We start from the raw sequence: 21,998 nt of genomic DNA on the forward strand, positions 1-21,998 counted from the left end.
CCTGGTGTCCTGCATCAGGTTCCTGCTGTGGGCTTGGCTCTCTCTGCCAAGCCTTTCCCACCTACCCAGGTGTCCTATGTCATGTTGGTGGCAGTCCTAGAGACATAGGTGGACTAGGGCAGGAAGTGTCTGGAGAGGCCCATCCATTGGGAGAGAAGGGCAGTGACTTCCTTAAGATCGCACAGCTGGTTACGGTGCAGCCACAGTGAGTACCAGGGTTGCTGAGTGTCTCTCAGATGTCCCTTCACCCCCCCACCCCCGGTTTCTCCTGTGGCCTCCTCCATGGCCAAGGCTGCTTCGATCCTCTGAGCTTCTGAAAGATCTTGAAACAACAACGAGGATGTTAACCACAGCAGCAGCTACAGGTTGAACACTTCTTCTCTGCCAGAGACTGGGCTGGGGCTGCTTTTCTTCCACATTGCTGACCCCCGTGGCAGCGTGCAGGTGGCAGGGTATTAGCAGGAGCCCTGTTTGTAGATGAGTCACCTAAGACACGCAGAGGTTTTCACTTGCCTCAGGCCACACAGTGGAGCGGCAAATGCGGCGTCTGACTGTTGAGCGGTCTGTTCCCGTCCACGGGGCATCCCGGGGATGGACACCCTGAGTACTGTTCCTGTTCCCCGAAGTGCTTTTCTGGGCTCCCACAGACACAGGGTGGTAGGGCCTGACCCCTCTACATGGGTATCACAGTGCTCATCTTGTGGATTTTAAAAAACTGGGCACAGTTGGTATGACTTAACAGAGGGAGAAGAGGATGGTTGGATCAACACACTTGTGACCTCAAACTTGCTCCTGTAGCAATAAGACCTGATAACAAAATGAATGAACATTTAGGATCGTTGCTGGATTGTGATGGAAATGTGTCTTATGCTAATTTACTTATAATCAGAGTTTCTGGTTCTGGCTTTGATTTTTTTTTTTTTTTTTTGTATGTGACTTTTATTGGAAAAAGCTTCTCTCAGCCTTTTCTCATTAAATCCCAAATTAAGCAAGAATCCCAATAGGAAGAGAGCAGCTCCAAGAGACCAGGCCTTGCTCATTCACGCTGTGTGTGCGGTTGGGTGTGTTTATTTGATTTGATCTGCGTGTGTGTGTTTGTGTGTGTGCATGTGCGTGTCTCCCCTTTTAAGAACATTTAAAAATAACTTTCTGCCAAAGATGTGGGCACTCAGAGTAGTGTCGCTGAGCCGGCATCTTCCTCCCGCCTGTGGTCTGCTGCTCTGCTGATGTGGCCAGGCTGACGTGGGCAGCTCATCTGCCTGCAGAACCCCAGCCCCTCCTTTCATGTGCCTTTTTAGAGAAAAGGCCTGGGAAGTCCAGGGGAGGGAAGAGTTGGCCTGGTGGCCCAGGGAAGAGCTCAGACAGGGTTTGCACTGAGTGCTTTCCCTTGGGAAGCTGGGGACCTGGATCCAAGTTGCTTGGAAATGCTGGCGGGAAACTCAGTCTACCCAAGGTTCCAAGGCAGGACATCATCATCCCCATTTCACACCCTGGAAGACTGAGAAGCAGAGTAGAAAGGATGCACGACTCACATGCCTGGTTTAAAAGCCAGACTGGCACCCAGGCGTCTGGAACCAAATACCTATAGACTCCGGAAGAGCAGATTTTTTTAATCGTGGTGACCTGTTCGCCCACTTATTTCCCTACATCCACTCTCCAATATTCTTAGCATTCCCTATATAATAAAGTTAAATGGTGTCATAATTTGGGAGAGGTTTTTTTTTTTTCCCAATACTTTTTTAGCCCAACATTCTGTTCATGTATTCCACGAGTACTTGTTGAGAACTTATCATGTGCTCATGAGTACTGTAGGCATTGGGGATACAGCAGTTAGTGGAACACATGGGATCTTGATCCAGTAGAGTTTGTGCTCCAGTGGGGGGGCGGGGCAGATGTGAATCTTAGAACCACACAACTACGTGACTGTCAACTCTGATCTTTGAGACAGAGAGGATAGGATGGAAGAGATTTGATGCATGCTGCTAATGGGACCAACCTATCCTCTGTGGGGCCAGAGGTCTATGTGCAGTGTTTCCAATTAGCCGTTGTGTACTTGGGTAGTTGTGTTGGGTTGGTTTGGTTTGGTTTAGATTTATTATTTGATGGAGAGTCTCAAGCAGACTCTGTGCTGAGCGCAGACCGCAAGATGGGGCCTCTATCTCATGACGCTGACGTCATGACCTGAGCGGAAACCAAGAGTCAGATGCTCAACCAGCTGCGCCACCCAGGCGCCCCCATTTTTGCTCCCAAGCCTAAGTATTCAATTTGAAAAATTTGTTCATTGAAGTTTCCTCTCAAACTGGTCCGTTTTGCTAACCTTTCATGGCTGTATTTAACACGTGAGCTGTGTTGAGCATGTTAGTTGTTCCTACTCGTGTAGTGTAATCCACAGGTTTGATAGGCATGCCTCCCACATTTTTGTCCACGTCATAGTCCTTGGTTCTGTCCAGTTCAAAATGACTTCCCAGTCCTGTTGCCACCACCGGAGACCTCCCTGTAAGAAGTCTTAGATCCGAATTTACCTCCATTCCTCATTGGTAAGCAGCATTGTTGTTTAGATTTATGTCTTCCTTTATTAGCCATAAAATATCCAAATATCTACCATGGCTTCCAGAGGTCTAGGATTTATATTCAGTCTTGGCCAAGGGCTTAGTTGACTTAAAGGTATTTTAAGTACTGTAGGCATTGGGGATACAGCAGTTAGTGGAACACACGGGATCTTGACCCAGTAGAGTTTGTGCTCCAGTGGGGGAAGGGGGGCAGATGTGAATCTTAGAACCACACAACTACGTGACTGTCAACTCTGATCTTTGAGACAGAGAGGATAGGATGGAAGGGATTTGATGCATGTTGCTAATGGGACCAACCTATCCTCTGTGGGGCCAGAGGTCTATGTGCAGTGTTGCAGTATCTGTTTCAGCTTCAGATCTCTCCGGCGCATGTTTGTTGAGCCATTCTCTTTGGAAGAAAATGTGGAACCAAATTAGATATCGATTCACCCTCCTCCTCCCCCATTCCTCAGAACCACACTCCACTATCCCGTATAACCACTTTTCCCTTTCTGGTTGTGAATTTTTAGGAGGACAGACAGGAGAGCAGATGGTGATGGGGAGGCTAGGGGGCTGGGTTAAAGCAACAGTTCTCAAAGTGGGCCCCCAGGGGATCCTTGGGATCCCTGAGACTCGTTCGGGGGCCCAGAGGTCCAGATCATCTTTGTAATAAGATGGCGTTGACCTTTTTCACCCTCTTTCTCTCTCAAGTGGAGCTTTCCAGCAGCTGCAAGTGCAGTGGTATCACAGTAGACTGAATATAGAAGCAGATATGAAAATCTAGCTGTCATCTATTAGCCAGACATTACAGGAATTTGCAGAAATGAACAATTCTTCTTACTAAACTGTTTTTTTGCTTTGAAAAATCTTTTTCCTTGAAAAGTGTTATGTGAACATCAAATGGGCTTATTAATGTTTTTGAGTGAATTACTAGTTTTAATTTTGAATACAGTAAATACCGCTAGCAGTCACTCTCAAACAAAAGCTCTTTGGAATCCTCACTGATTCTTAGGAGCATAAAGGGGCTCTGTGACCAAAAACTTGAGAACTGCTGAGCCAGAGGGTGAGGGGCTACCTGGGTGTCACAAAAATACCAGTTATTCAAGGGCCCAAACGGAAAGGCTTTAAAGCCTTGTCATTCGTGATTCAGGCAGGCATCTGCAGTTCGTCCCGTGGCGTGAGCCGCATAGGATGAGAGATCCCTGTGCAGCTGGGGCAATCCTTCTGTCCCCTGGAGGAGGACGGGGCCGGCATCACCTGCTACCGTGCCTCAGTAGTACGCACCAAGGACCAGTCCTGAAGCTCCCCGGGGGCCAGAACGAGCCCCACCAGGCCCTGTGTGTGACATGAATGCTTGGAGCCTGGGTCAGATCTCAGCCCGGGTTCCCGACGACGATTGCAGCACGGGAGTTCCCTGTCCGCCTGTTCTCTGGGCTTGCCTCCCACTCCAGGGATCATCAGCAGGACTTCTTCAGCTTAAGGAGGAAAGAGCTGGGTCTCGGGAGGCTCACATCCCCATGAGCCCTATGTGGTAATCCCGTGCCAGATGTGCCAAGGGGTGAGTGACGTTCCAGGCCAGATGTGGAGCTGGGGGTGTGCCCAGCTCCCCCCCCCCCCCCCCGCCAAGGGTTCAGCTCTCCGCTTGGCAGCATCCTCCCTTTGCTCCACACTGAGATTGGAATCGGCAGCTCCGAACGAGTAGAGACCTGTGAGCTTCCCCTCCTGGTCTCCCCGGGACTCCACTGAGCGCCTCTACAGCTGGCAGCCAGGGGTTTCAAAGGTCACCCCAGCTGGGCGGATTAGAACAACAGATCTCCCTGAACCGAGTGAAGCTGGCTGCCCGGCCCAAGGCAAGTTGCAACATCTGCGCGCAGAGGCGGCGGCCGCCCCTTGGCTTGGAGTCGAGCCCTGGGCCGCGCAGCGTCCGGCTCCCCTGGGCCGCCTTCCTTCTCCGGTCCCGCGGGGGAGCTGCCCACGCGTCCGACTCATGGGAGAACTGCCCGGGGAGGAGGCCACGGTAAGGCACGGCGGCCCTGGCCCACTGTTGGCCCCCGTGGTCCCAGCCAGGCCACCTGGCACAGCCCACAGCCCAGGAGCGGCTCCTGCGGGACTGGGAGCGGGTAGGGCCGTGGTCGGGAGCTGACTGCAGGCCAGGGGGACCTGGGGCCCCTGCACTGGGTGTTCGCTGGCCCCTCTGCCAGCTCCGTGCAGAGGCTGCTGGGAGCCCGGCCCCACCTGTAGGGTAGGTGCAGCTATCGCCAGGATGCCCTGCTGCAGGTCAGCTGCTTAAAGACCGCGATCGTTTTAAATGCGCTCTGGGGAGGGAGCGAAGAGGACAGACTGCTGGTTTCTCAGAACTTGTTCTGCTGTATAACTTCGTCCCGAAGCTTTAACACTTCTGGGTCTTTCTGCCGCAGTTCACTCTCTTTTGGCCATAGTAGAAAACTGTTCTTTTCTGGGTTCAAGAAACAATTTAAAGTGCTTTTGATCAAATTAAAGTCAAGTTAACTTAGTGCTGCTTTGGATGGTTAACGAATTATGTTACTCGTGAAAACTTTGGAGGTGAGCTTTGGCCTGAGCATGGGGGGAGGGGGGGCCTTCATCCAGTTCTCTTTGACTCCCTCCTTTTTTTTTTTTTTTTTTTTCCACTTCTGAATTCTCTGTCCTTTGATCTGCATTTAACTGGTATTGAACGAACCCCCGAGCTGGGTGTGTTTCCAGCCACTGAGCACTGCTCTGCCAGTAGAGAAATTATGGCAAAAGTTACCCAGCCCCTCTGGTGTTCTCGACTGGAATGTGGTCAGCAGGCTGGACGAGACATTAGAAGGGAATAAGGATGGTTGGTTTGATTTACTGTTATTATTTTAAAGGTTTTGTTTTTTACGTGCTCTCTATGCCCGGTATGGGGGTTTGAACTCACAACCCCAAGATGGGGAGTCGCATGCTCCGCTGACTAAAGCCAGCCAGGCACCCCTGATTTATTATTATTTTTTTGATAGAACATCCCAGTTATGTCCGTAACCGTTATTTGTCAATGTGGACAAACTCTGTTTATGCTGCTGGTGGCAGTGGGTGGGGCGATGGGCTGAGCGAAGCTGTTTGGTGTGTCTGGCCAGCCTGGGACTGGGCCCTGCGCCTGTTCGCCTGATGGTTAAGTAACTACTCCCTGCAACCACCTTGTGGGGGACTGGATGTCTCTTGGCTAGGGAGAAGGACTTGCCTGTTCCTTTTCTAACCATGAAGCCAGACCTCCCATTGGGATAGGCTTCTGTGTTTTGAAGCCAACCTCCCTTTGATGATAGCATCCGGGGCCTTCAGGAGATTTAGAGACCTCAGAAGGGGCAGCCCTGGTGGTGCAGCGGTTTAGTGCCACCTGCAGCTCAGGGCGCGATCCTGGGGACCTGGGATCGAGTCCCACGTAGGGCTCCCTGCATGGAGCCTGCTTCTCCCTCTGCCTGTGTCTCTGCCTCTCTCTCTCTCTCTGTCTCCCATGAATAAATAAATAAAATCTTGAAAAAAAATAGAGACCTCAGAAGATCTTGGATCAGGATAATATGCGGAGAGGGTCCTGAACCTGATGTCACCACTCCTCGTTTTTAGCTCCCCAGAAAGCAGGGGGGGATGGGAAGAGGCCGTCTTGTGTCTTTCAAAGCCAGGCCTAGGAGCAGAAGGGGAGGCAATACTCCCCACCCTCTGCCTATTTTATGTCCCTTTACTGGGGACAACAGGAAATGCCTTGTCTGGGTCATGGGATGCTCCAGGAGCTCTCGAGGGTATGACTGAGGTCAGGTGTGGTTTTGGTTTCTATTTCTTAGCTCTGTGACCTTGGACAGGTTTTATTTCTGAGCTTCGGTGTCCTCATTTGTGAAAGGAGCACAGTCAGAGCGGCCTTGCTGGACTGTAGGGGCTGCCCCCTTGGGTGGTGCTGCTGGACCAGATAGGTGTTAATTGTTGAAGTTAGGTGATAGGCATCTGAGGTGCTCATTTTATCATCCTTCCTGCTTTTCTGTATGTCTGTATGAATGAAGTATTCCATAACAAAACTTATTTTGAGTCTAAAATTCCTAGATCATTCATTATTTTTCCTTGTAAACATTCACTCATACAGCTGCCTGATATTGCACTGTTTCCAGCCAGTTCTCACTGTTAGATACTTAATTGGGTCTTCCTTTCTGTTTCTTTTCTTTTTTAAAAAAGATTTTATTTATTTATTCATGAGAGACACACAGAGAGAGAGAGAGAGAGGCAGAGACACAGACCGAGGAGGGAGAAGCAGGCTCCTTGCAGGGAGCCCGACATTGGACTCGATCCCGGGTCTCCAGGATCACACCATGGGCCGAAGGCAGCGCTAAACCACTGAGCCACCCGGCCTGCCCTTCATTTCTGTTTCTACTTCACAGGGTTATTTTTCAGTTTCTTCTGCTATAAATAATGTGATTAACATTCCTAGAGATGAATTTTATGCTGCATCTCTGATTCTTTCCCAGTATTGCTAAACGTAAGATTTCTGGGAGGAGAAGTGGACCTTTTTTTTTTTTTTTTTTTTTTAAGGATCTCTTTGATGCCATCTCTCCGGAAAACAATTTGGCAATTTATAAGCCCCCCCAGGAGGGTGTGACTGTGCCGCCTCACCGCAGTCTTATGTTATCTTGCCTTTTAAATGTCAGTGTGGTCAGTTTTTTAAGAAAGACAATAGCTTGTTCTTAATTTGCGCTCTTGGATTCTCACTGAGGTCAGGCCATGTCCGTTTGTTTCAGTGGCCATTTGTCTGTCTTCTGTGACCTGCCTGAGTCATAGCCTCTGCCCATTTATCTGTGGGGCCATTTCCTTCTCAGATGTAAAGTATTCCAGTCCTTTGTTTTTGTTGCAAACACTTTATCCCATCCGTCTTTCAATGTTGTTGATGGTATATTTTGACATGCAGAAAACCTTAATTTTATGTGTATATGCTAGTAGCTCTCTCACTTGCTACCCCAACCTCAGACCCCTCTCCCCACCAGCCATCTCTAACCACATCCAAGGGGGTAAGAGGGCCGGTGGTTAAGAGTAGGAGCTCTTGGGTCCAAGTGCCAGTCCTGGCCCCTACTAAATGCCACGACTTTGGGCAAATTTCTTAATCTTGCCGTGCCTAATCCATAAAATGGGGATGATGGGATTATCCACCTCATAGTGTTTATATGAGGAGCAAATGAGCTGTTATTCAAAAGTGCTTAGAACAGTTTCTGGTGGAGGCTAAGTGCTACAGAAGCTTTGCTTATATTGTCATCTACCGCTGTGAACCTGTGAGGCTTATCATTTGGAAAGGATTTTGTTTGCGCAGCTAATACCTTATTGGCAAAAGAGAGAGCTGGGTTTGTCAAGCAGAGGACGTGCTCTGTTATAAACAAACCTGGCTCTTTGTTACTTGAGCTTCAGCTTCAAAAGGCGTATCCCTACTTATTTTTATTAGATGTTAGAAATTTCAACAAACTAATTACATGCCCCTGACACCACCGTTCCATGGCCAGTGAGATGCGATCCCCAATCTGGAGCTGTCCCAGCCTGCTGAGGCTCCCACCTGGCTTGGAACCTAGAGCAGGGGTACTTGAGCTGTCCTCCAGGTGGTGGCTGTGGACGTCCAGCGACTACCTAGGGTCTCATCACCCCTTCCCCCTCCCCCTCCCCGGCTTCTCTCAACCACTGCCCGTTTTCCCAGCCTAGTCCTCCATTCTTTCCTGTGGACGTGGGGAGCCCTTCCTTCCCCATCTTTCCAACAAATCCCTTCTGTTTATGACAGCCAGAGTCTGTTCTGCTGCTTACCACCAAGAACTCAGATTCGCACCTGTTACTAATTCCACTTCTGGAATCAATCCCAAGGAAGTCCCTTTGCTCCAGCTAACCTGCCAGCCCCCATCGACATCCTGTCCAGGCCTGACTGGGCCCTGTGCCAGGAGCCGGGAGCCTGACGTATTCTTGCCAATGATGCCATCATTTTGCTCTGTCTCTTTGGGCTAGTGACTTACCCTCTCCGGGCCTCGGTGGCAAATGGAGAAATTAGCCTGAATAATCTTAGAACGCCACGTTCTGTGACCTGTGAGGCTTTCCACCATCTGGTCCCCAGAAGTGGGATGTCCTCCCAAGACCCACTTCCTTCCCTCATTCATCCGCTCGCTCTCACCTCTCCTCACCTCAGCCAGGATCCTTGCTGTTTTAACCCCAAACTCTTTCCTTTCTGGGAAGATGGATCCTGTTTTTCTTTAGCCTGTGACCTCTCACAGTTCAGGCAAAAGCAGCTTTTACTTTCTGTTGTGAGTGCCTGGTTTACATGTTGATCCTGAAGAGCCAGCGATTATTAAATACTGGCTTTAGATGTCAGCTGTAGAAGGGCTGAGATCAGCTGGTCCCTCCATTCTTGCTCCAGCTGCCCCCTTTCCTTTTAAGACTTTATTTATTCATGAGAGACACACACAGAGAGGCAGAGACACAGGCAGAGGGAGAAGCAGGCTCCCTGCAGGGAGCCCGATATGGGACTCGATCCCACAACCCCAGGATCATGACCTGAGCCAAAGACAGACACTCAACCCCTGAGCCACCCAGGTGTCCCTAGCTGCCCCCTTTCTTCGAAGTTCTCTGTAGGGTGTAGGAGAGGCAGGTGTGTGGCCCTGTGCTGGTGCTGGTGCTGGGGCGGGCTGAGCCTCACCCTGGCAGCCTTGCATGTGGAGGACACAGAGCCTCTCATTCCCAGAGAAGAGCTCCAGGCCAGCCCTGACCTGACGGGGCGCCCACTGGCCATGCACAGGGACGAGGGGCTGCACTTTGTCTCATCTGACCTGGTCTTCCTTCCTGTTTGCAGACCATGGGGGATGTGAAGCTGGCCGCCTTGACACAGGCTTCTAAAACCTCCGTCAGTGTGGATCACTCGAGGGCCGGGTCTGCACCCCCGACAGAGGCCCCTGCTTTCATTTTGCCCCCTCGGAACCTCTGCATCAGAGAAGGAGCCACCGCCAAGTTTGAAGGGAGGGTAAGAAGTGTGAGAAGTGTGGCTGGAGGGGAGGTCGGAGAGGAGATGGGGCAGGGTCGTCACCACTTCCCCGGCCCATGCCCCAGCAGGTTGGAGCTTGTGGAAGCCTGGTTTTCTCCGCACCCACACATCAAGTGAATGTCTCTCAGCTTACGCAACTTGTTTGATTTATGGTTGATGTTGGTCTGGGTTGGGAAGGGATGCTGGGATGTTTTACTGTTAACATAGGGCATGTTCTGGGTATGTGCTGCCTAAGCATGGCTGATGACCGGGGCTGGTGGCAGGAACCATGCAGCTTGGGTTGAAATATGTGTCCTCAAAGCTGGACAGTTGAGAACAGACTGTAAATTTTCTTTCACTTCCTCCCTCAAAGGAGCGTTTTGTGAAATAGCCTCTCATGTATCTGCTTGGTGCATCCAGAGCATCCGGGTGGGAGATGGAGTCCCTTGTGCTAATGAATACGGGTCCTTTGCTCCACTGGGGCTCCATTTCCTCTTCTGCAAATTAGGCATGGTAACTCCTTGTCCGCCCTGTGCTAGAACGGAGAAAACGATGGCAGGGACATTGACGAACCGCTGTAAGAATACTAAAGTTATGCCCCAGTGGGGAGACTTGTGACACTGCTGGCTCAGGCTGCCAGGAAGTCACATCATCAGCTTGATGGGGAGATGCACGTGGGAGTCCGGGACATTGGCGGGTATTATTTGTCCTGAGTTAAACATGGGGAATCCACCCCAGGAAACACCTGAGAGGCTAGAAGCCTTTGACCTGAGCAAAAAGACAGCTGAGGTGATGAGAAATTCATAGGTTGCGTTATGAATCTACAGTTTAAGAGGCCCCTCCACTCTTGTAGAAGAAAGGGAGCAAGCATGTCACTCATCCCAAGTGACACTGGGCCTTACCTTTGTTCCAGCACCAGGCTTGGCCTTGTGTAGGATGGCCCTCACCATCTGGAGAGTGCATAGGCCGCATGTGATGCGCGCCCCATGCAGTCTCATAGTTAAGACTCTTCGCCAGTGAGTCGGACATCATGGTCCTTGTCACATATTCCCCTTGAAGAGGATCGTGGGGAATGTTGGTGACGCTGCTGGGCGAGTCTGTTCTTTCTGGGCCCTGCCAGAATGAAGGCTCTCTTCTGTTGCCCTGACGGTCACCCCCACATCCCGGCAGCTGGCAGGAAAGAAGCAGGGAAAGAATCCCTGGGGACTTAGCTTTGGCTTACTCCATGAAAGGGAGCGACCCGAAGATCCATGCTGCAGTGTGGATGCACGCTGGAGAAGATCCTGTTAAGTGAGAGCAGCCAGGCACAAGAGGCCACATGCTGAATGCCTCTCTGGGTAGGAGATGTCCAGAATAGGCAAAGCGGTCGTAGATTTGTGGTTGCCGGGAGCCAGGGAGGAGCAGCAGGGACTGCTAATGGGCAGAGGGTTCCTACTGGGGTTGATGGAGATGTTCTGGGATGAGACAGCGATGGTGGCTGGACCACTTTGTGAGTGTGTTATAAAACACTGACTTTATACTTAAAAGATAATATATAAAAAATGAACTGGAAAAAAATGGCTTAGCAAAAATGACTCCAGTACCTTCTTTCCTGCACTCCTGCCTCTGACAGATGAATTCCTGTTCTTAAATCCTGGCAGACGTGGAGAGGAAGAGAGGACTTAGCTTCCTCTGTAGCATGGTGGTACTTCTACTTCCTTTGCTGCCTTTGGAAGTCACGAAGGGACCATGCCCTGGAGTTATTTGCTTTGGAAACTTGTAGAATGAGCACTGACCCAGGCATCAGCCAACTAAGTTCTCTGTTAGTTGGTCATCCTCCTGTTGGTTTCACACCTTCTATGGACCTGGGTTTTCTTATCTGAGAAGAAACAGCTGGTGGTTTCTGTATTTCTGGCCTACAGGAATGTGAAAAGAAAATAAGTTGAGGGAGAAAATGGTAAAACCACTTCATACGGTTAAGAAGCATAGTAATACAGTAGTTTTTTAATGAGTTAAAATCCACATAACATAAACTTAACTGTCATAAGATAAACAATTCAGTGGGTCGAATGCTTTCACAATGTTGACTGTAGCATTTTTAAAAGTACAGCATTCTGTGTTTGAAAATTTCATTTTGCTTCTATTGGTGAAAGTTGACTTTCTATGTTGCGTGTGGATTATATGTCAAAGTGAATGCATTCCTTAAAAGTCAGCCTGCGGAGCTACTTTACCCCTTCCAACCTGCCTGAAATTAATGCAGAACAACACCTTGGCAGCATGCTGGTGGATAGCAGACACAGAAGGAAGACAGTTCCAGAGAGATCTTAGATGGAGTATCTAGCTCCATCTGAGAGCTTTGCGAGTGGAAACACAGAGGGAGAGGCTGTCCTAGAAAACGCTCTTAAACTAGCGTGCTGCAAGTATGTATAATCACCATACCAAAGGGCAGAGGGATATTTTGCAGTAGGGAAGAGTCACCTTAGAAGATTCTAGAATGAGGATGCCGGTTGTTTTGCTACCAGAGACATAGTCGAACAGGGAGTGTTCCTGCCCTGATGCCCACAGAGAAGGGAGAAGCAAGCTGGAGTTAACCTGGAGTGACGTGGGCTTTGAGCAGGAGTTGCGAGTTACAAAAGATTGAGCTCCAAACAAGGTTACCCACTGAGTGTAGCCCATGGTTCTCTTCCTCCAATGCAGGTTACCCTTCATTGCTGCAGCCACATGACTTTGCCGTCCAGGTGCTGGGGCACATCCTGTTCCAGGTGCTCATTCTGTACCAAACCAATCCTGGTGTCTTCACAGTGACATCAGGACCTCAGCTCTTCATTAACTGGGCTCTTGCAGAATCTCTTATGAATGAATTTCTAAAATTAAGCCTTCAAGCTACTGCTTAGGCCCAGGATGGTGCTCATTGCAGCAAGCATGAACCCTTCTCTTCTTTGTGGCAGCTCCCAGGAGCTCCATCTACGGCCCTCTTGAAAGTGCCACCACCAGCTCGAGTCCTAAAGCCTGGTGTAGAGGGTACTGGGATGTCCCAGCTCTTTCTGAACAGGGACCACAAGGACCTTTCCATCACTGCAGAGAAACACAGCAGACACCAGGGTGTGAGGAAGTTAGAAAGGTTTGCTTCCTGCTGCCTTCCAAAGCTGGTAATTAGAAAGTTGGTTCAAATTTGTACTTCTTGTTTTTATTTCCGAAAGAGAAAAGAAAATTGTTGCTGCCCTGTCCTCATTTCCTTATTATACCTATATTCATAGGCATAAAGCCCCTCTTTCTATCAAGAAGACTTGGTCACATTAAAGTAGGACCACAGGTGCTTCTTATGGCTCACATCTGAGAAGCTCCAAACTATGAGATGTTCAGCCCTGTAGGTCTCAGTATGTCACATCCGTTAGGGCTTCTCCACTTTATGGCAGACCTTTTGGACAGCCAACACATAACCCATTACCAATTCCCTTTATCCTTGATCTTTTCTACTCTAGGAGCCATTGTAGAGGCTTCCTTTCTAGCTAGAGGTGGCTCAGTGACCCATTCTGGCTGAAGTTGGCTATAGAAGTTCCAGGAAAGCTCTTTTCTGATTTAAAAAAAAAAAAATCACTGGTGTTCTCATGTTCCATCTCTCCTCTGCTTTCTGCCTTGAATGCAGGTATGATACCTGGTGCTCAGCAGCCAATTTAAAACCATGAGGCAAAACAAAAACAAAAACAAACAAACAAAAAAACCCATGAGGCAACAAACCAGAACATTGAGAATTGGTGGGGGTGGGCATAGGTTGATGGTACAGAAGTGAAGGGAGCATAATGACAAGCAACTAAGAGACACACACACACACACACACACAAAATCCTACAGCTTAAACACTTTTTAAAATAGGATCTTTGGCTGTAGTTATTCACACATGAAATTTTACAAAAACGTGTTCCTAACTGATAAACACCCAATGAGATGCAGTGGAGATACTGTCTTTTTAATTGATGGGAATAAATAGGGAAGAAGACATAGAGAAGACTGAAAAAAATTCTTTTAGATCAGAGAAAGATAAATACTGTATGATCTCTCTACTTGGAATCTAAAAAAAAAAAGAAAGAAAAGAAAAAAGATAAAAAAACAACCAAATTCATAGATACAGAGAACAGATTGCTGGTTACTAGAGGTGGGGGTGGAGTGTAGGCAAAATGGGTAAAGGCAGGAAGGTACAAACTTTCAGCTATAAAATAAAGAAGTCATGGAGATATCATAGAATGGTGACTGTAGTTAATAATACTGTGCTGTATTTTTACAAGTTGCTAAGAGAGTAGATCTTCAAAGTTCTTATCACAAGAAAAAAATTTATAGCTGTGTTGTGATGGATGTTAGATTTAATGTGATTATCTCACACTATATACATATATTGAATCATTGTGTTATGTAGCTGAACCTAACATAATGTCAGAGGTCAGTTATATTGCAATAAAAAAAAGAAAAAAAAAAAAACAAAAAAAACCTTACCAAAGAGAGACCCTTACCAAATTGACCAATAGTGAGGAGAGTACCTTATTCTAAGTTGTTAGTGGCCCTGCAATTAAATCATTCTAGAAGAATTCATTCCTCCCTGGCTCTGGCCATCTGGCCTGAACTGACAGGGTCTAGGATCGATGAGAGGAAGTCAACCACATAGAGTTAGGAGGTGAGTTAATATCATTTAACTATTAATGACATTTTCTATAATGTCATTATAAAACCACTATTCAATCAGGGTCTATTGATTAAGCCAAAGCTGCCTACCTCTTAAAAAATTTTCTTGGCTCTCTCAACTGGAGATTATCTTTTCAAGAACTCATCAACCTTGGATCTGTATCTCTTCGGTCCTATCTCCAGATCCAGGCAACCTGAGCCCACATTCTAGAAGCCCTGGCTCCTTCATCGGGCTATATCCCCACCTCACAGCCAGGATCTGTCTGCCTAAAGGATGTGCCCACTGGAGCCACACCATCCCCCATGTTCTGAGTAGCAGGGATCTCAGAATTGTCTGCCAAATGGACCCAAACCCACTCCATGCCTGTGTGGGCCTCTTCCTGCCAGAAGGCCTGCTAGGCCCGAGCAGGGTGGTTGGGGGCAGCTGTTTGCTTGGGGAAAGAAGACAGTGGACAAAACTCAGATGTGGGACTCTGTCGTGCAGGATGCCGCTAGGGTGAGAAGAGGAATATGCTCCACTGTGTCATCACTGTTGAGCCTGGCTGAGCCCCAGGGTGGGGGCTCCTTGCGCAGATAACCAAGGCTGCACCACGCCAGGGGCTGACGGAGACTCTTCCAGCTCTATTACTGTAGGGGCGGCTGAAGTGCCCATAGGCCGCTTCCCCCAACACGGAGTCAAATATGAAAGGGGCAAGATGGTGGAGAAATATATTGAAATTACTGGAGACTTCCTCCCCTCTGCCCTGGAATTCATTCTCATCAGAGAAAGCAAACATGGTGAGCGGCCCTGGCTGCCCGCGCTGAATCGAATGAGCCGATGCTTCCTAGTGTTTCCTGAGAATTCCAGCCCAAATGAGGCTTCCATCTAGACCCGGGTCTCCGAGTTGACTGAAGCTGCTTCGCAATGAAGGGCCAACCCCACCTCATCAAGGCATGTTTATATTTAAGTTGCAGAGGGTGGAGGACGGGAACAGAGAAGACCTGACCCCCGAGCACGTAAGTCCCCAGTTTCTGTCTTAGCCAGTGATCGTGTCCATCCCACGCTGACCTCTGCCCGGTGAGGTCACTGCTAACTCAGAAGCGCTCGGTTACTTTGAGAAATTCGAGTAAAGGATCTGCTTTGTCCTGTGCCTCCTGAACTCTTGATGGGAGTTTGGGAGAAAAAAAAAAAAATGTGTGTATGTACCACAGTAGGATAGGACAATGTAGAATTAGAGGCTTGGAATAGTTCAACAAATTGCTGGTGCTGTGGGAGTTTAGAGAGACTGAGGGAGGGTTTGCAGTGGTGTGGGAAACCTGTTTCCTGCCTCCTGACTCTGTGCCTCCAGTTTGTTCTTCCTGCAGTGTGGATCTGACTGTCCCACCCCCTGCTTAATGTCCCCCAGCCTTGCAGGAGGCCCTTGAGCGCTGCCTAGAGGCCTTTGCCATCAGCTCCTGGCTTTCCAGCGCCTCTGGCTCTCCTGGCTGCCTCCTCCTAGTGCAGCCAGCCCTAGCCCCACTCACCCAGCCCACAGGACACAGAACGGGGACTTTGTTCTGGTTTCACTTTTTGAGGAGAAAGGGTAAATAAGCATTTTATCTCCTGTTGATCTGGGGTTTGGAATGGGGGCAGGGTGTGATAGGCAGACTAGTGGCATTGTTGGGGCCCTCTGGGGTCAGGCATGTAAACTTAGTCATTTCATCCCCGTGGTAAGGTAGCCTTATCCCCATTTTTTTTAAAAAAAGATTTTATTTGTTTATTTATGAGAGACACAGAGAGTGGGGTAGGGACACAGGCAGAGGGAGAAGCAGGCTCCCCCAAGGGAACCCAATGTGGGACTCGATCCCAGATCCATGGGACCACGACCTGAGCCAAAGGCAGATGCTCAACCACTGAGCCACCCAAGTGCCCCCATTTTTTTTTTATAGAGGAACTGGGCGCTCAGAATGATTACAAAACTTGTTAATGTTATATCAGTAAGTGATGGAGGCAGTACTTTTGGGTCCAAATCTTGTATTTCTTTCTTTCTTTTTTTTTTAAGATTTTATTTATTTGAGAGACAGAGATAGAACACAAGCAGGGAGAGAGGGAGGAGCAGACTCCCCACAGAGCAAGGAGCCCAATGTGGGGCTCGAAACCAAGACTCTGGGATCATGATCTTAGCTGAAGGCAGATGCCCCCACATCTTGTATTTTTCACACTAGGTGATGCCATTCCTGTCACATGTCTCATCTGGTTTCTTGAACTCAGTGACTGTTTCTTATTCATCACTGTGCCCTAGGAGTAGCATGATGCCTGTCACCTGATGGGTGCCCCCAAGAACCAAGATGGTAGGGTCTAAGGCTTTAGACCTCTTGCCAGTCAAGTTCATTGGGATTTGGTCTTATCTCCCCTTATCCCATCCAATCTCTGGCCCTTTAGAGCCCTCACTGTTTACCCACACATCCACACCCTTCCTCTTGTGCCTTTATCAAGAATGCCCTTTCTCCTCCTCTCCATCTCATCCAGCATAGGAGTCCAAATTAAATTTTGCCTCCTCCATGCTACTCTCCTTAAGGATGCTTTCTTTTTAAAAGCATTTTATTAGAGTACAGAAGAGCCATGGTCCTAGGATGTGGAATATTTCCAATAATCATATAAGATCATTCGTGAGTAATAACCACAGGAAAGAGTTGTCTGCTTTGGCCTTTTAAAAATGTATTATTTGTGAATTATCTAAAGTAATTTTGTTATAGAGAAAAAAATGATTTAAATGTTTAACTATCTGTAAAATAAAAATTCAAACAACGTAAACAAGTTCCTTGCCTTGACCTGTGCTGCTTCTCTCCAGAGGTAACCACTGTCAACTTCATGTATCCTTCCAGAAATGTTCTTTGCAAATAGAAGTGTGTATCTGCATTTGCTTTTATATATACAGATGGACCCATGTATGTATACTAATCTGCAACTTGGTCTTTTTTGCTTCACATCTTTTGGCATTTATTTTTCACACTGACACATAGATCTAAACATAAACTTTCTGGGGATCCCTGGGTGGCACAGCGGTTTGGCGCCTGTCTTTGGCCCAGGGCGCGATCCTGGAGACCCGGGATCCAATCCCACATCGGGCTCCCGGTGCCTGGAGCCTGCTTTTCCCTCTGCCTGTGTCTCTGCCTCTTTCTCTCTCTCTGTGTGACTATCATAAAAAACAAAACAAAACAAAAAAAACCATGAACTTTCTAACCCTCCATTCTCTGGATGAATTCCTTCTCTAGATTCCTATAGTACTTACATGTATGACTCATTTTTTACTTTTATCAGTTTACAGTTTTATCAGTTACTGTTCATTGTCCTCAGTGAGAATGAGTTGCCTCGAGGTCTAAAGCTGTATTATCTAGTAGAATAGCCATTAGCTACATGTAGCTATTTCAATTTAGGTTAAGATTAAAATTAAATAAAATTTAAGATTCAGTTCCTTAGCCACACCATTCACATTTTAAGTGCTCCGTATCCACATGAAGCTGCAGATTATGGAACATTTTTGTCATCCCTGTTGGACGGCTGATCGAGACCACTCATATTTAAGTCAGTTCCAAAAACCATTGACTACAGCCAGAAGATATATTAAAAATAGTTGATCCCCCCAAAAAATAGTTGATCCATTTATAATAGAAATAAGATATTAAATTCTTGAGCATTTACTTAGGGCATAAGATTCATTCAAAGGAATATGTAATCTCTGATGAAAGAATCGTTGTCTTCCACTTTCATTGAAGAATGATGATCTTGGTATCTAGCTAACTTGAATGTGCTCCCAAAGTTTCCCTAGCTGTCCTTTCCAGGGGGCTCAGGAATTCTCATGGCGAGGAGGCTGGTGGTGGTCTGCCTAGGTGTTACAGAGTTCCTATGGTATTCACGGGAGAAGCAGGAGAATAGGAAATGTGTTGCTGGAGCCACCACAGTTGTCAGCAGGTGGCCACTTCTGGTTCAAAATGTCAGACTAAACAGACTTTTTTGGTTCTCCTCCCTCCAGATATGCCATTGAAATGAACATATAGGGAATTGCAAAGAGAATTAGTTCAGAGCTGTACTGAGAACAGGGGAGGGGATGTGAGGGGTGAGAGATTTTTTTTCTCGAGGTTGCATGGAAGACTATGTCAGCACTGCCTGCCACTGCATCTGAGGGGTGAGGCTTTGGCAGGAGTGAGAGCCTCATATGTGAGGTAGAAGCATGTGGAGACTAGGAGTAGTGGGCTGTAGGACAGAGGTCAGGGTGGTTAAAGGATGTTTACTTAATATCCATATGGAGGGCAGCCCCGGTGGCTCAGCAGTTTAGTGCCGCCTTCAGCCCAGGGCCTGATCCTGGGGACCCGGAATCGAGTCCCACTCGGGCTCCCTGCATGGAGCCTGCTTCTCCCTCTGCCTGTGTCTCTGCCTCTCTCTCTCTCTCTCTCTGTCTCTCATGAATAAATAAATAAAATCTTTTAAAAATATATCCATATGGAGAAAACTAAAGCTCTTTCTATGGATGTTAGTATTTCAGAAGAATGTCTTTTTACTTTGCCAGCAGGTGAAATGGTTGGATATGCTCTCTGTCTAGTTGCTCCAGGCCCAGATGTTCTAAGTGAAGCCTGCCAGTAGGTGTGTCCTGCTCAGGTGCCCTGAGCGTGCGGTTGGGCCCTTCATTCAGGGAGACAGGACTTAACCCAAGAGATGGAGAACCCACACCAGCTACCTACATTTGGGAACTAGTTCTTCAATTATTATAGATTATAGTTAATTCAAGACCACCAGATGTTTTTTTGTTGTTGTTGTTAAGATTTACTTATTTATTCATGAGAGACAGAGAGAGAGAGAGAGAGAGAGAGAGAGAGGCCGAGACCCAGGCAGAGGGAGAAGCAGGCTCCACGCAGGGAGCCCGAGTGGGACTCGATCCCGGGTCTCCAGGATCATGCCCTGGGCACGCTAAACCGCGGAGCCACCCGGGCTGCCCACCACCAGATGTTTGAAGAAAATATTTATACAATATAATGTCATCAAGAAAATTGTCCTGCAGGGATACCTGGGTGTCTCAGTCAGTTCAGCATCTGCCTTTGGCTCAGGTCATGATCCCAGGGTCCTGGGATCGAGCCCCACATTGGGCTGCTCCCTGCTTCTCCCTCTGCCCCTCCTCCTGCTCATGCACGTGCTCGCTCTCTCTCTCTTTCAAATAATTAAAAAAAAAATTTTTTTAAGATTGTCCTGTTTCTAAAATCAACCCATAGACAAATTCAAAAGTGTTAGTTATAGTTACAGAACAGAAAGTAAACTGTAAGCTCTGGAAAGCCAAAAGTAAAGGAATGGTGAATGGAAGGTAGAGACGGGAAAAGAGGGGACGAGAAAACTCTAAGGACACTAATGTCCTCATCTTACACTTACAGAGTGCAAAGTGAGGAGATACCATCTAAAACAGATGGATCAAATAACACGTTCGAGTACGTGATTTAAAACTGTAATGACAGAGGTCAAAATGGTCAACTGATTGGCCATATACAGCACATAGACCTTTTGTGTTTGGCCAGTGGTATTCTTAAACAATTTGAGCTAAAATTTGCAAATGGAAAGCTGACACACCAGAACTTATTTCTGAATGGCTTTGCTCACAAAGTAAGACTTGTCAGTTCTTCCACGTGGCAGCAGTTGGGCAGTGGGTGCTGCTGTCTGCATCTGAGGGCATCTTTGCCAGGTTGCTATGGTCCTCCCCATTCCTAGTCATCCCCCAATACACAGACAAGTTGTCTGTTGCCTTTTCCCTAGCCATGTTCATATTGCTAATGGGAGAGGAAAAGGTAGGCAGGGAGGGCCATGACCCTCCTTGACTCCACCTACTGCCTGTAGCTGGGTGTCCTGCCCAGACTCTGTACACATTTGAATTCGTGATCTTGCCATCAATGTCCAATAGAAGATCTACCAATGAACATAGGACTGGCGAGGGGGAGGCAGTGTAAGTCATCGAAACTCATCACTCGTAGTGGGAATCCGCCATCTAAATCTCTAAACCCAGAAATAGACACGATGTTCTAGCTAGAATTACAGATAAGAGTGATAGGAATAGGGCAGCCGAGGTGGCTCAGAGGTTTAGCACCGCCTTCGGCCCAGGGTGTGATCCTGGGGGCCTAGGATTGAGTCTCACATCGGGCTCCCTGCATGGAGCCTGCTTCTCCCTCTGCCTGTGTCTCTGCCTCTCTCTGTGTGTCTCTCCTGAGTAAATAAATAAAATCTTTTAAAAAAAAAAAAAGAATGATAAGAATAGAGAGATGACTTCAGTGGTTATATCTGGAGAGTGATACTGTTGCAGGGAGGGAAAAGAAACTTTTTGCCCTCAACTTTCACATTTTACTTTATGCACATTGCTTGAAGTTTTAAACAATAGATAGGGAAGACTTCCGCAGTTTCTAAAAAACACAATAAAATTGGCTTGATATATCTGTCTGAGTTGGTGTCCAGATTCCATTTGATAAATAGTCAAAGATGAACACTCAGTTTATGTCAAAAAAAACATAGGCAAAGTCTGGATGTGGAAAAATATACAGCACTGCATCAAAACACATTGCACAGCAGTGGGAGCGATTAAACAGAAGTTAAAGTATGTGTGTACCTGAAAACCAGCAACGTGCAAGATGCCAGGAGCTCACTGTTGACCTATGAGGAGACAAGTGAAGGTTTCCTTTGTTGGGAGCACCACTTGGCTCAGCCTTTCTGAGGCTCAGACCAACAGAATATTACAGGAACAATCAAACCATTGATATGTTTTGCCAAGAATCTGCTTTTGACACCATATTCTAACTCATTAATGGGGAAGGAAAAATTAGTTGGTACAGAGATGTTCAGAGCACTATCTAAACAAAAAAAGGAACTAGTCTGTGCTCAAAAGGAGATGACTAAATAAACACGTCAACATGGCAGATATTGCATAATCTTGTCATTTTGGGGAGCTACATCCATCAATGGAAATGAGTATGAATGATGCAAAATGGAAAGAGATGGAGAGCAAGGACCCCGTGCACACTCTGATCCTACTGCGTAAAAGCATCTACATAATCATTACCTAAAACGGGGAAAGTACTTGGAACCATGTCAATAGACATTTTTTTTGTTATAGGTTAAGTGTATTTTTAAAATTTATTTTTAAAGATTTATTTATTTTTATTTTTTTTTTTTTAAAGATTTTATTTATTTATTCATGAGAGACAGAGAGAGAGAGGCAGAGACACAGGCAGAGGGAGAAGCAGACTCCATGCAGGGAGCCTGACATGGGACTCAATCCCAGGTCTCCAGGATCAGGCCCTGGGCTGAAGGCAGGCGCTAAACCGCTGAGCCATCTGGGCTGCCCTGCCATCTGGGCTGCCCATATTTTTAAATATTTATTAGAGCATGCATGCCTGAGCAAGCATGAGTGGGGGGAGGATAGAGGGAGAAGGGGAGAGTATCTCAAGCAGACTCTGCCCTGAGTGCGGAGCACAACAGAGGGCTTGATCTCACAACCCTGAGATCACGTCCTGAGCTGAAACCAAGAATTGAATGCTCAGTCGGCTGCACCACCCAGTAGCCCCTAAGTGTCTGTGTGTGTGTGTGTGTGTGTGTGTGTGTGTGTATTTTTTTTTTTTAAATTTCACATCGATAGTTTACCTATTAGGGAGTAAAAAGAAGGCTGATGCTTTCTGGATGCATCTGTCTCCTTACTAAGGAGGCTTTTAGGCACCTACTACTTTTTTCCGGTTATTATGACTATCTGCCTTGAAATGGAAACAGAGTTCTGTGGCAAGATGAGCAATGAGAGAGAGACCAAATTAGGCTC

At 47.4% G+C, this 21,998-nt stretch overlaps 1 protein-coding gene across 3 annotated transcripts in view; it reads left to right on the forward strand.

Annotated features, from left to right (window-relative positions):
• Positions 1 to 21,998, forward strand: part of MYLK (myosin light chain kinase) — a 203,415-nt gene that overhangs the window by 19,594 nt on the left and 161,823 nt on the right. The window contains exons 1-2 of one of the 3 annotated variants that reach the window (XM_077884310.1): positions 4,433 to 4,566; positions 9,382 to 9,549. The exons of 1 other annotated variant lie outside the window; for it this stretch is intronic. In XM_077884310.1, coding sequence (XP_077740436.1) covers positions 4,537 to 4,566; positions 9,382 to 9,549 — 198 coding nt within the window. In that variant the 5' untranslated portion in view covers positions 4,433 to 4,536. Of the gene's footprint in view, positions 1 to 4,432; positions 4,567 to 9,381; positions 9,550 to 21,998 lie in introns of those variants that run through there. One more of the 3 variants, XM_077884309.1, reaches the window with a different exon arrangement.

This window comes from Canis aureus, chromosome 35 (assembly GCF_053574225.1).
Source record: "Canis aureus isolate CA01 chromosome 35, VMU_Caureus_v.1.0, whole genome shotgun sequence".
Classification (NCBI taxonomy): Eukaryota; Metazoa; Chordata; class Mammalia; order Carnivora; family Canidae; genus Canis; species Canis aureus.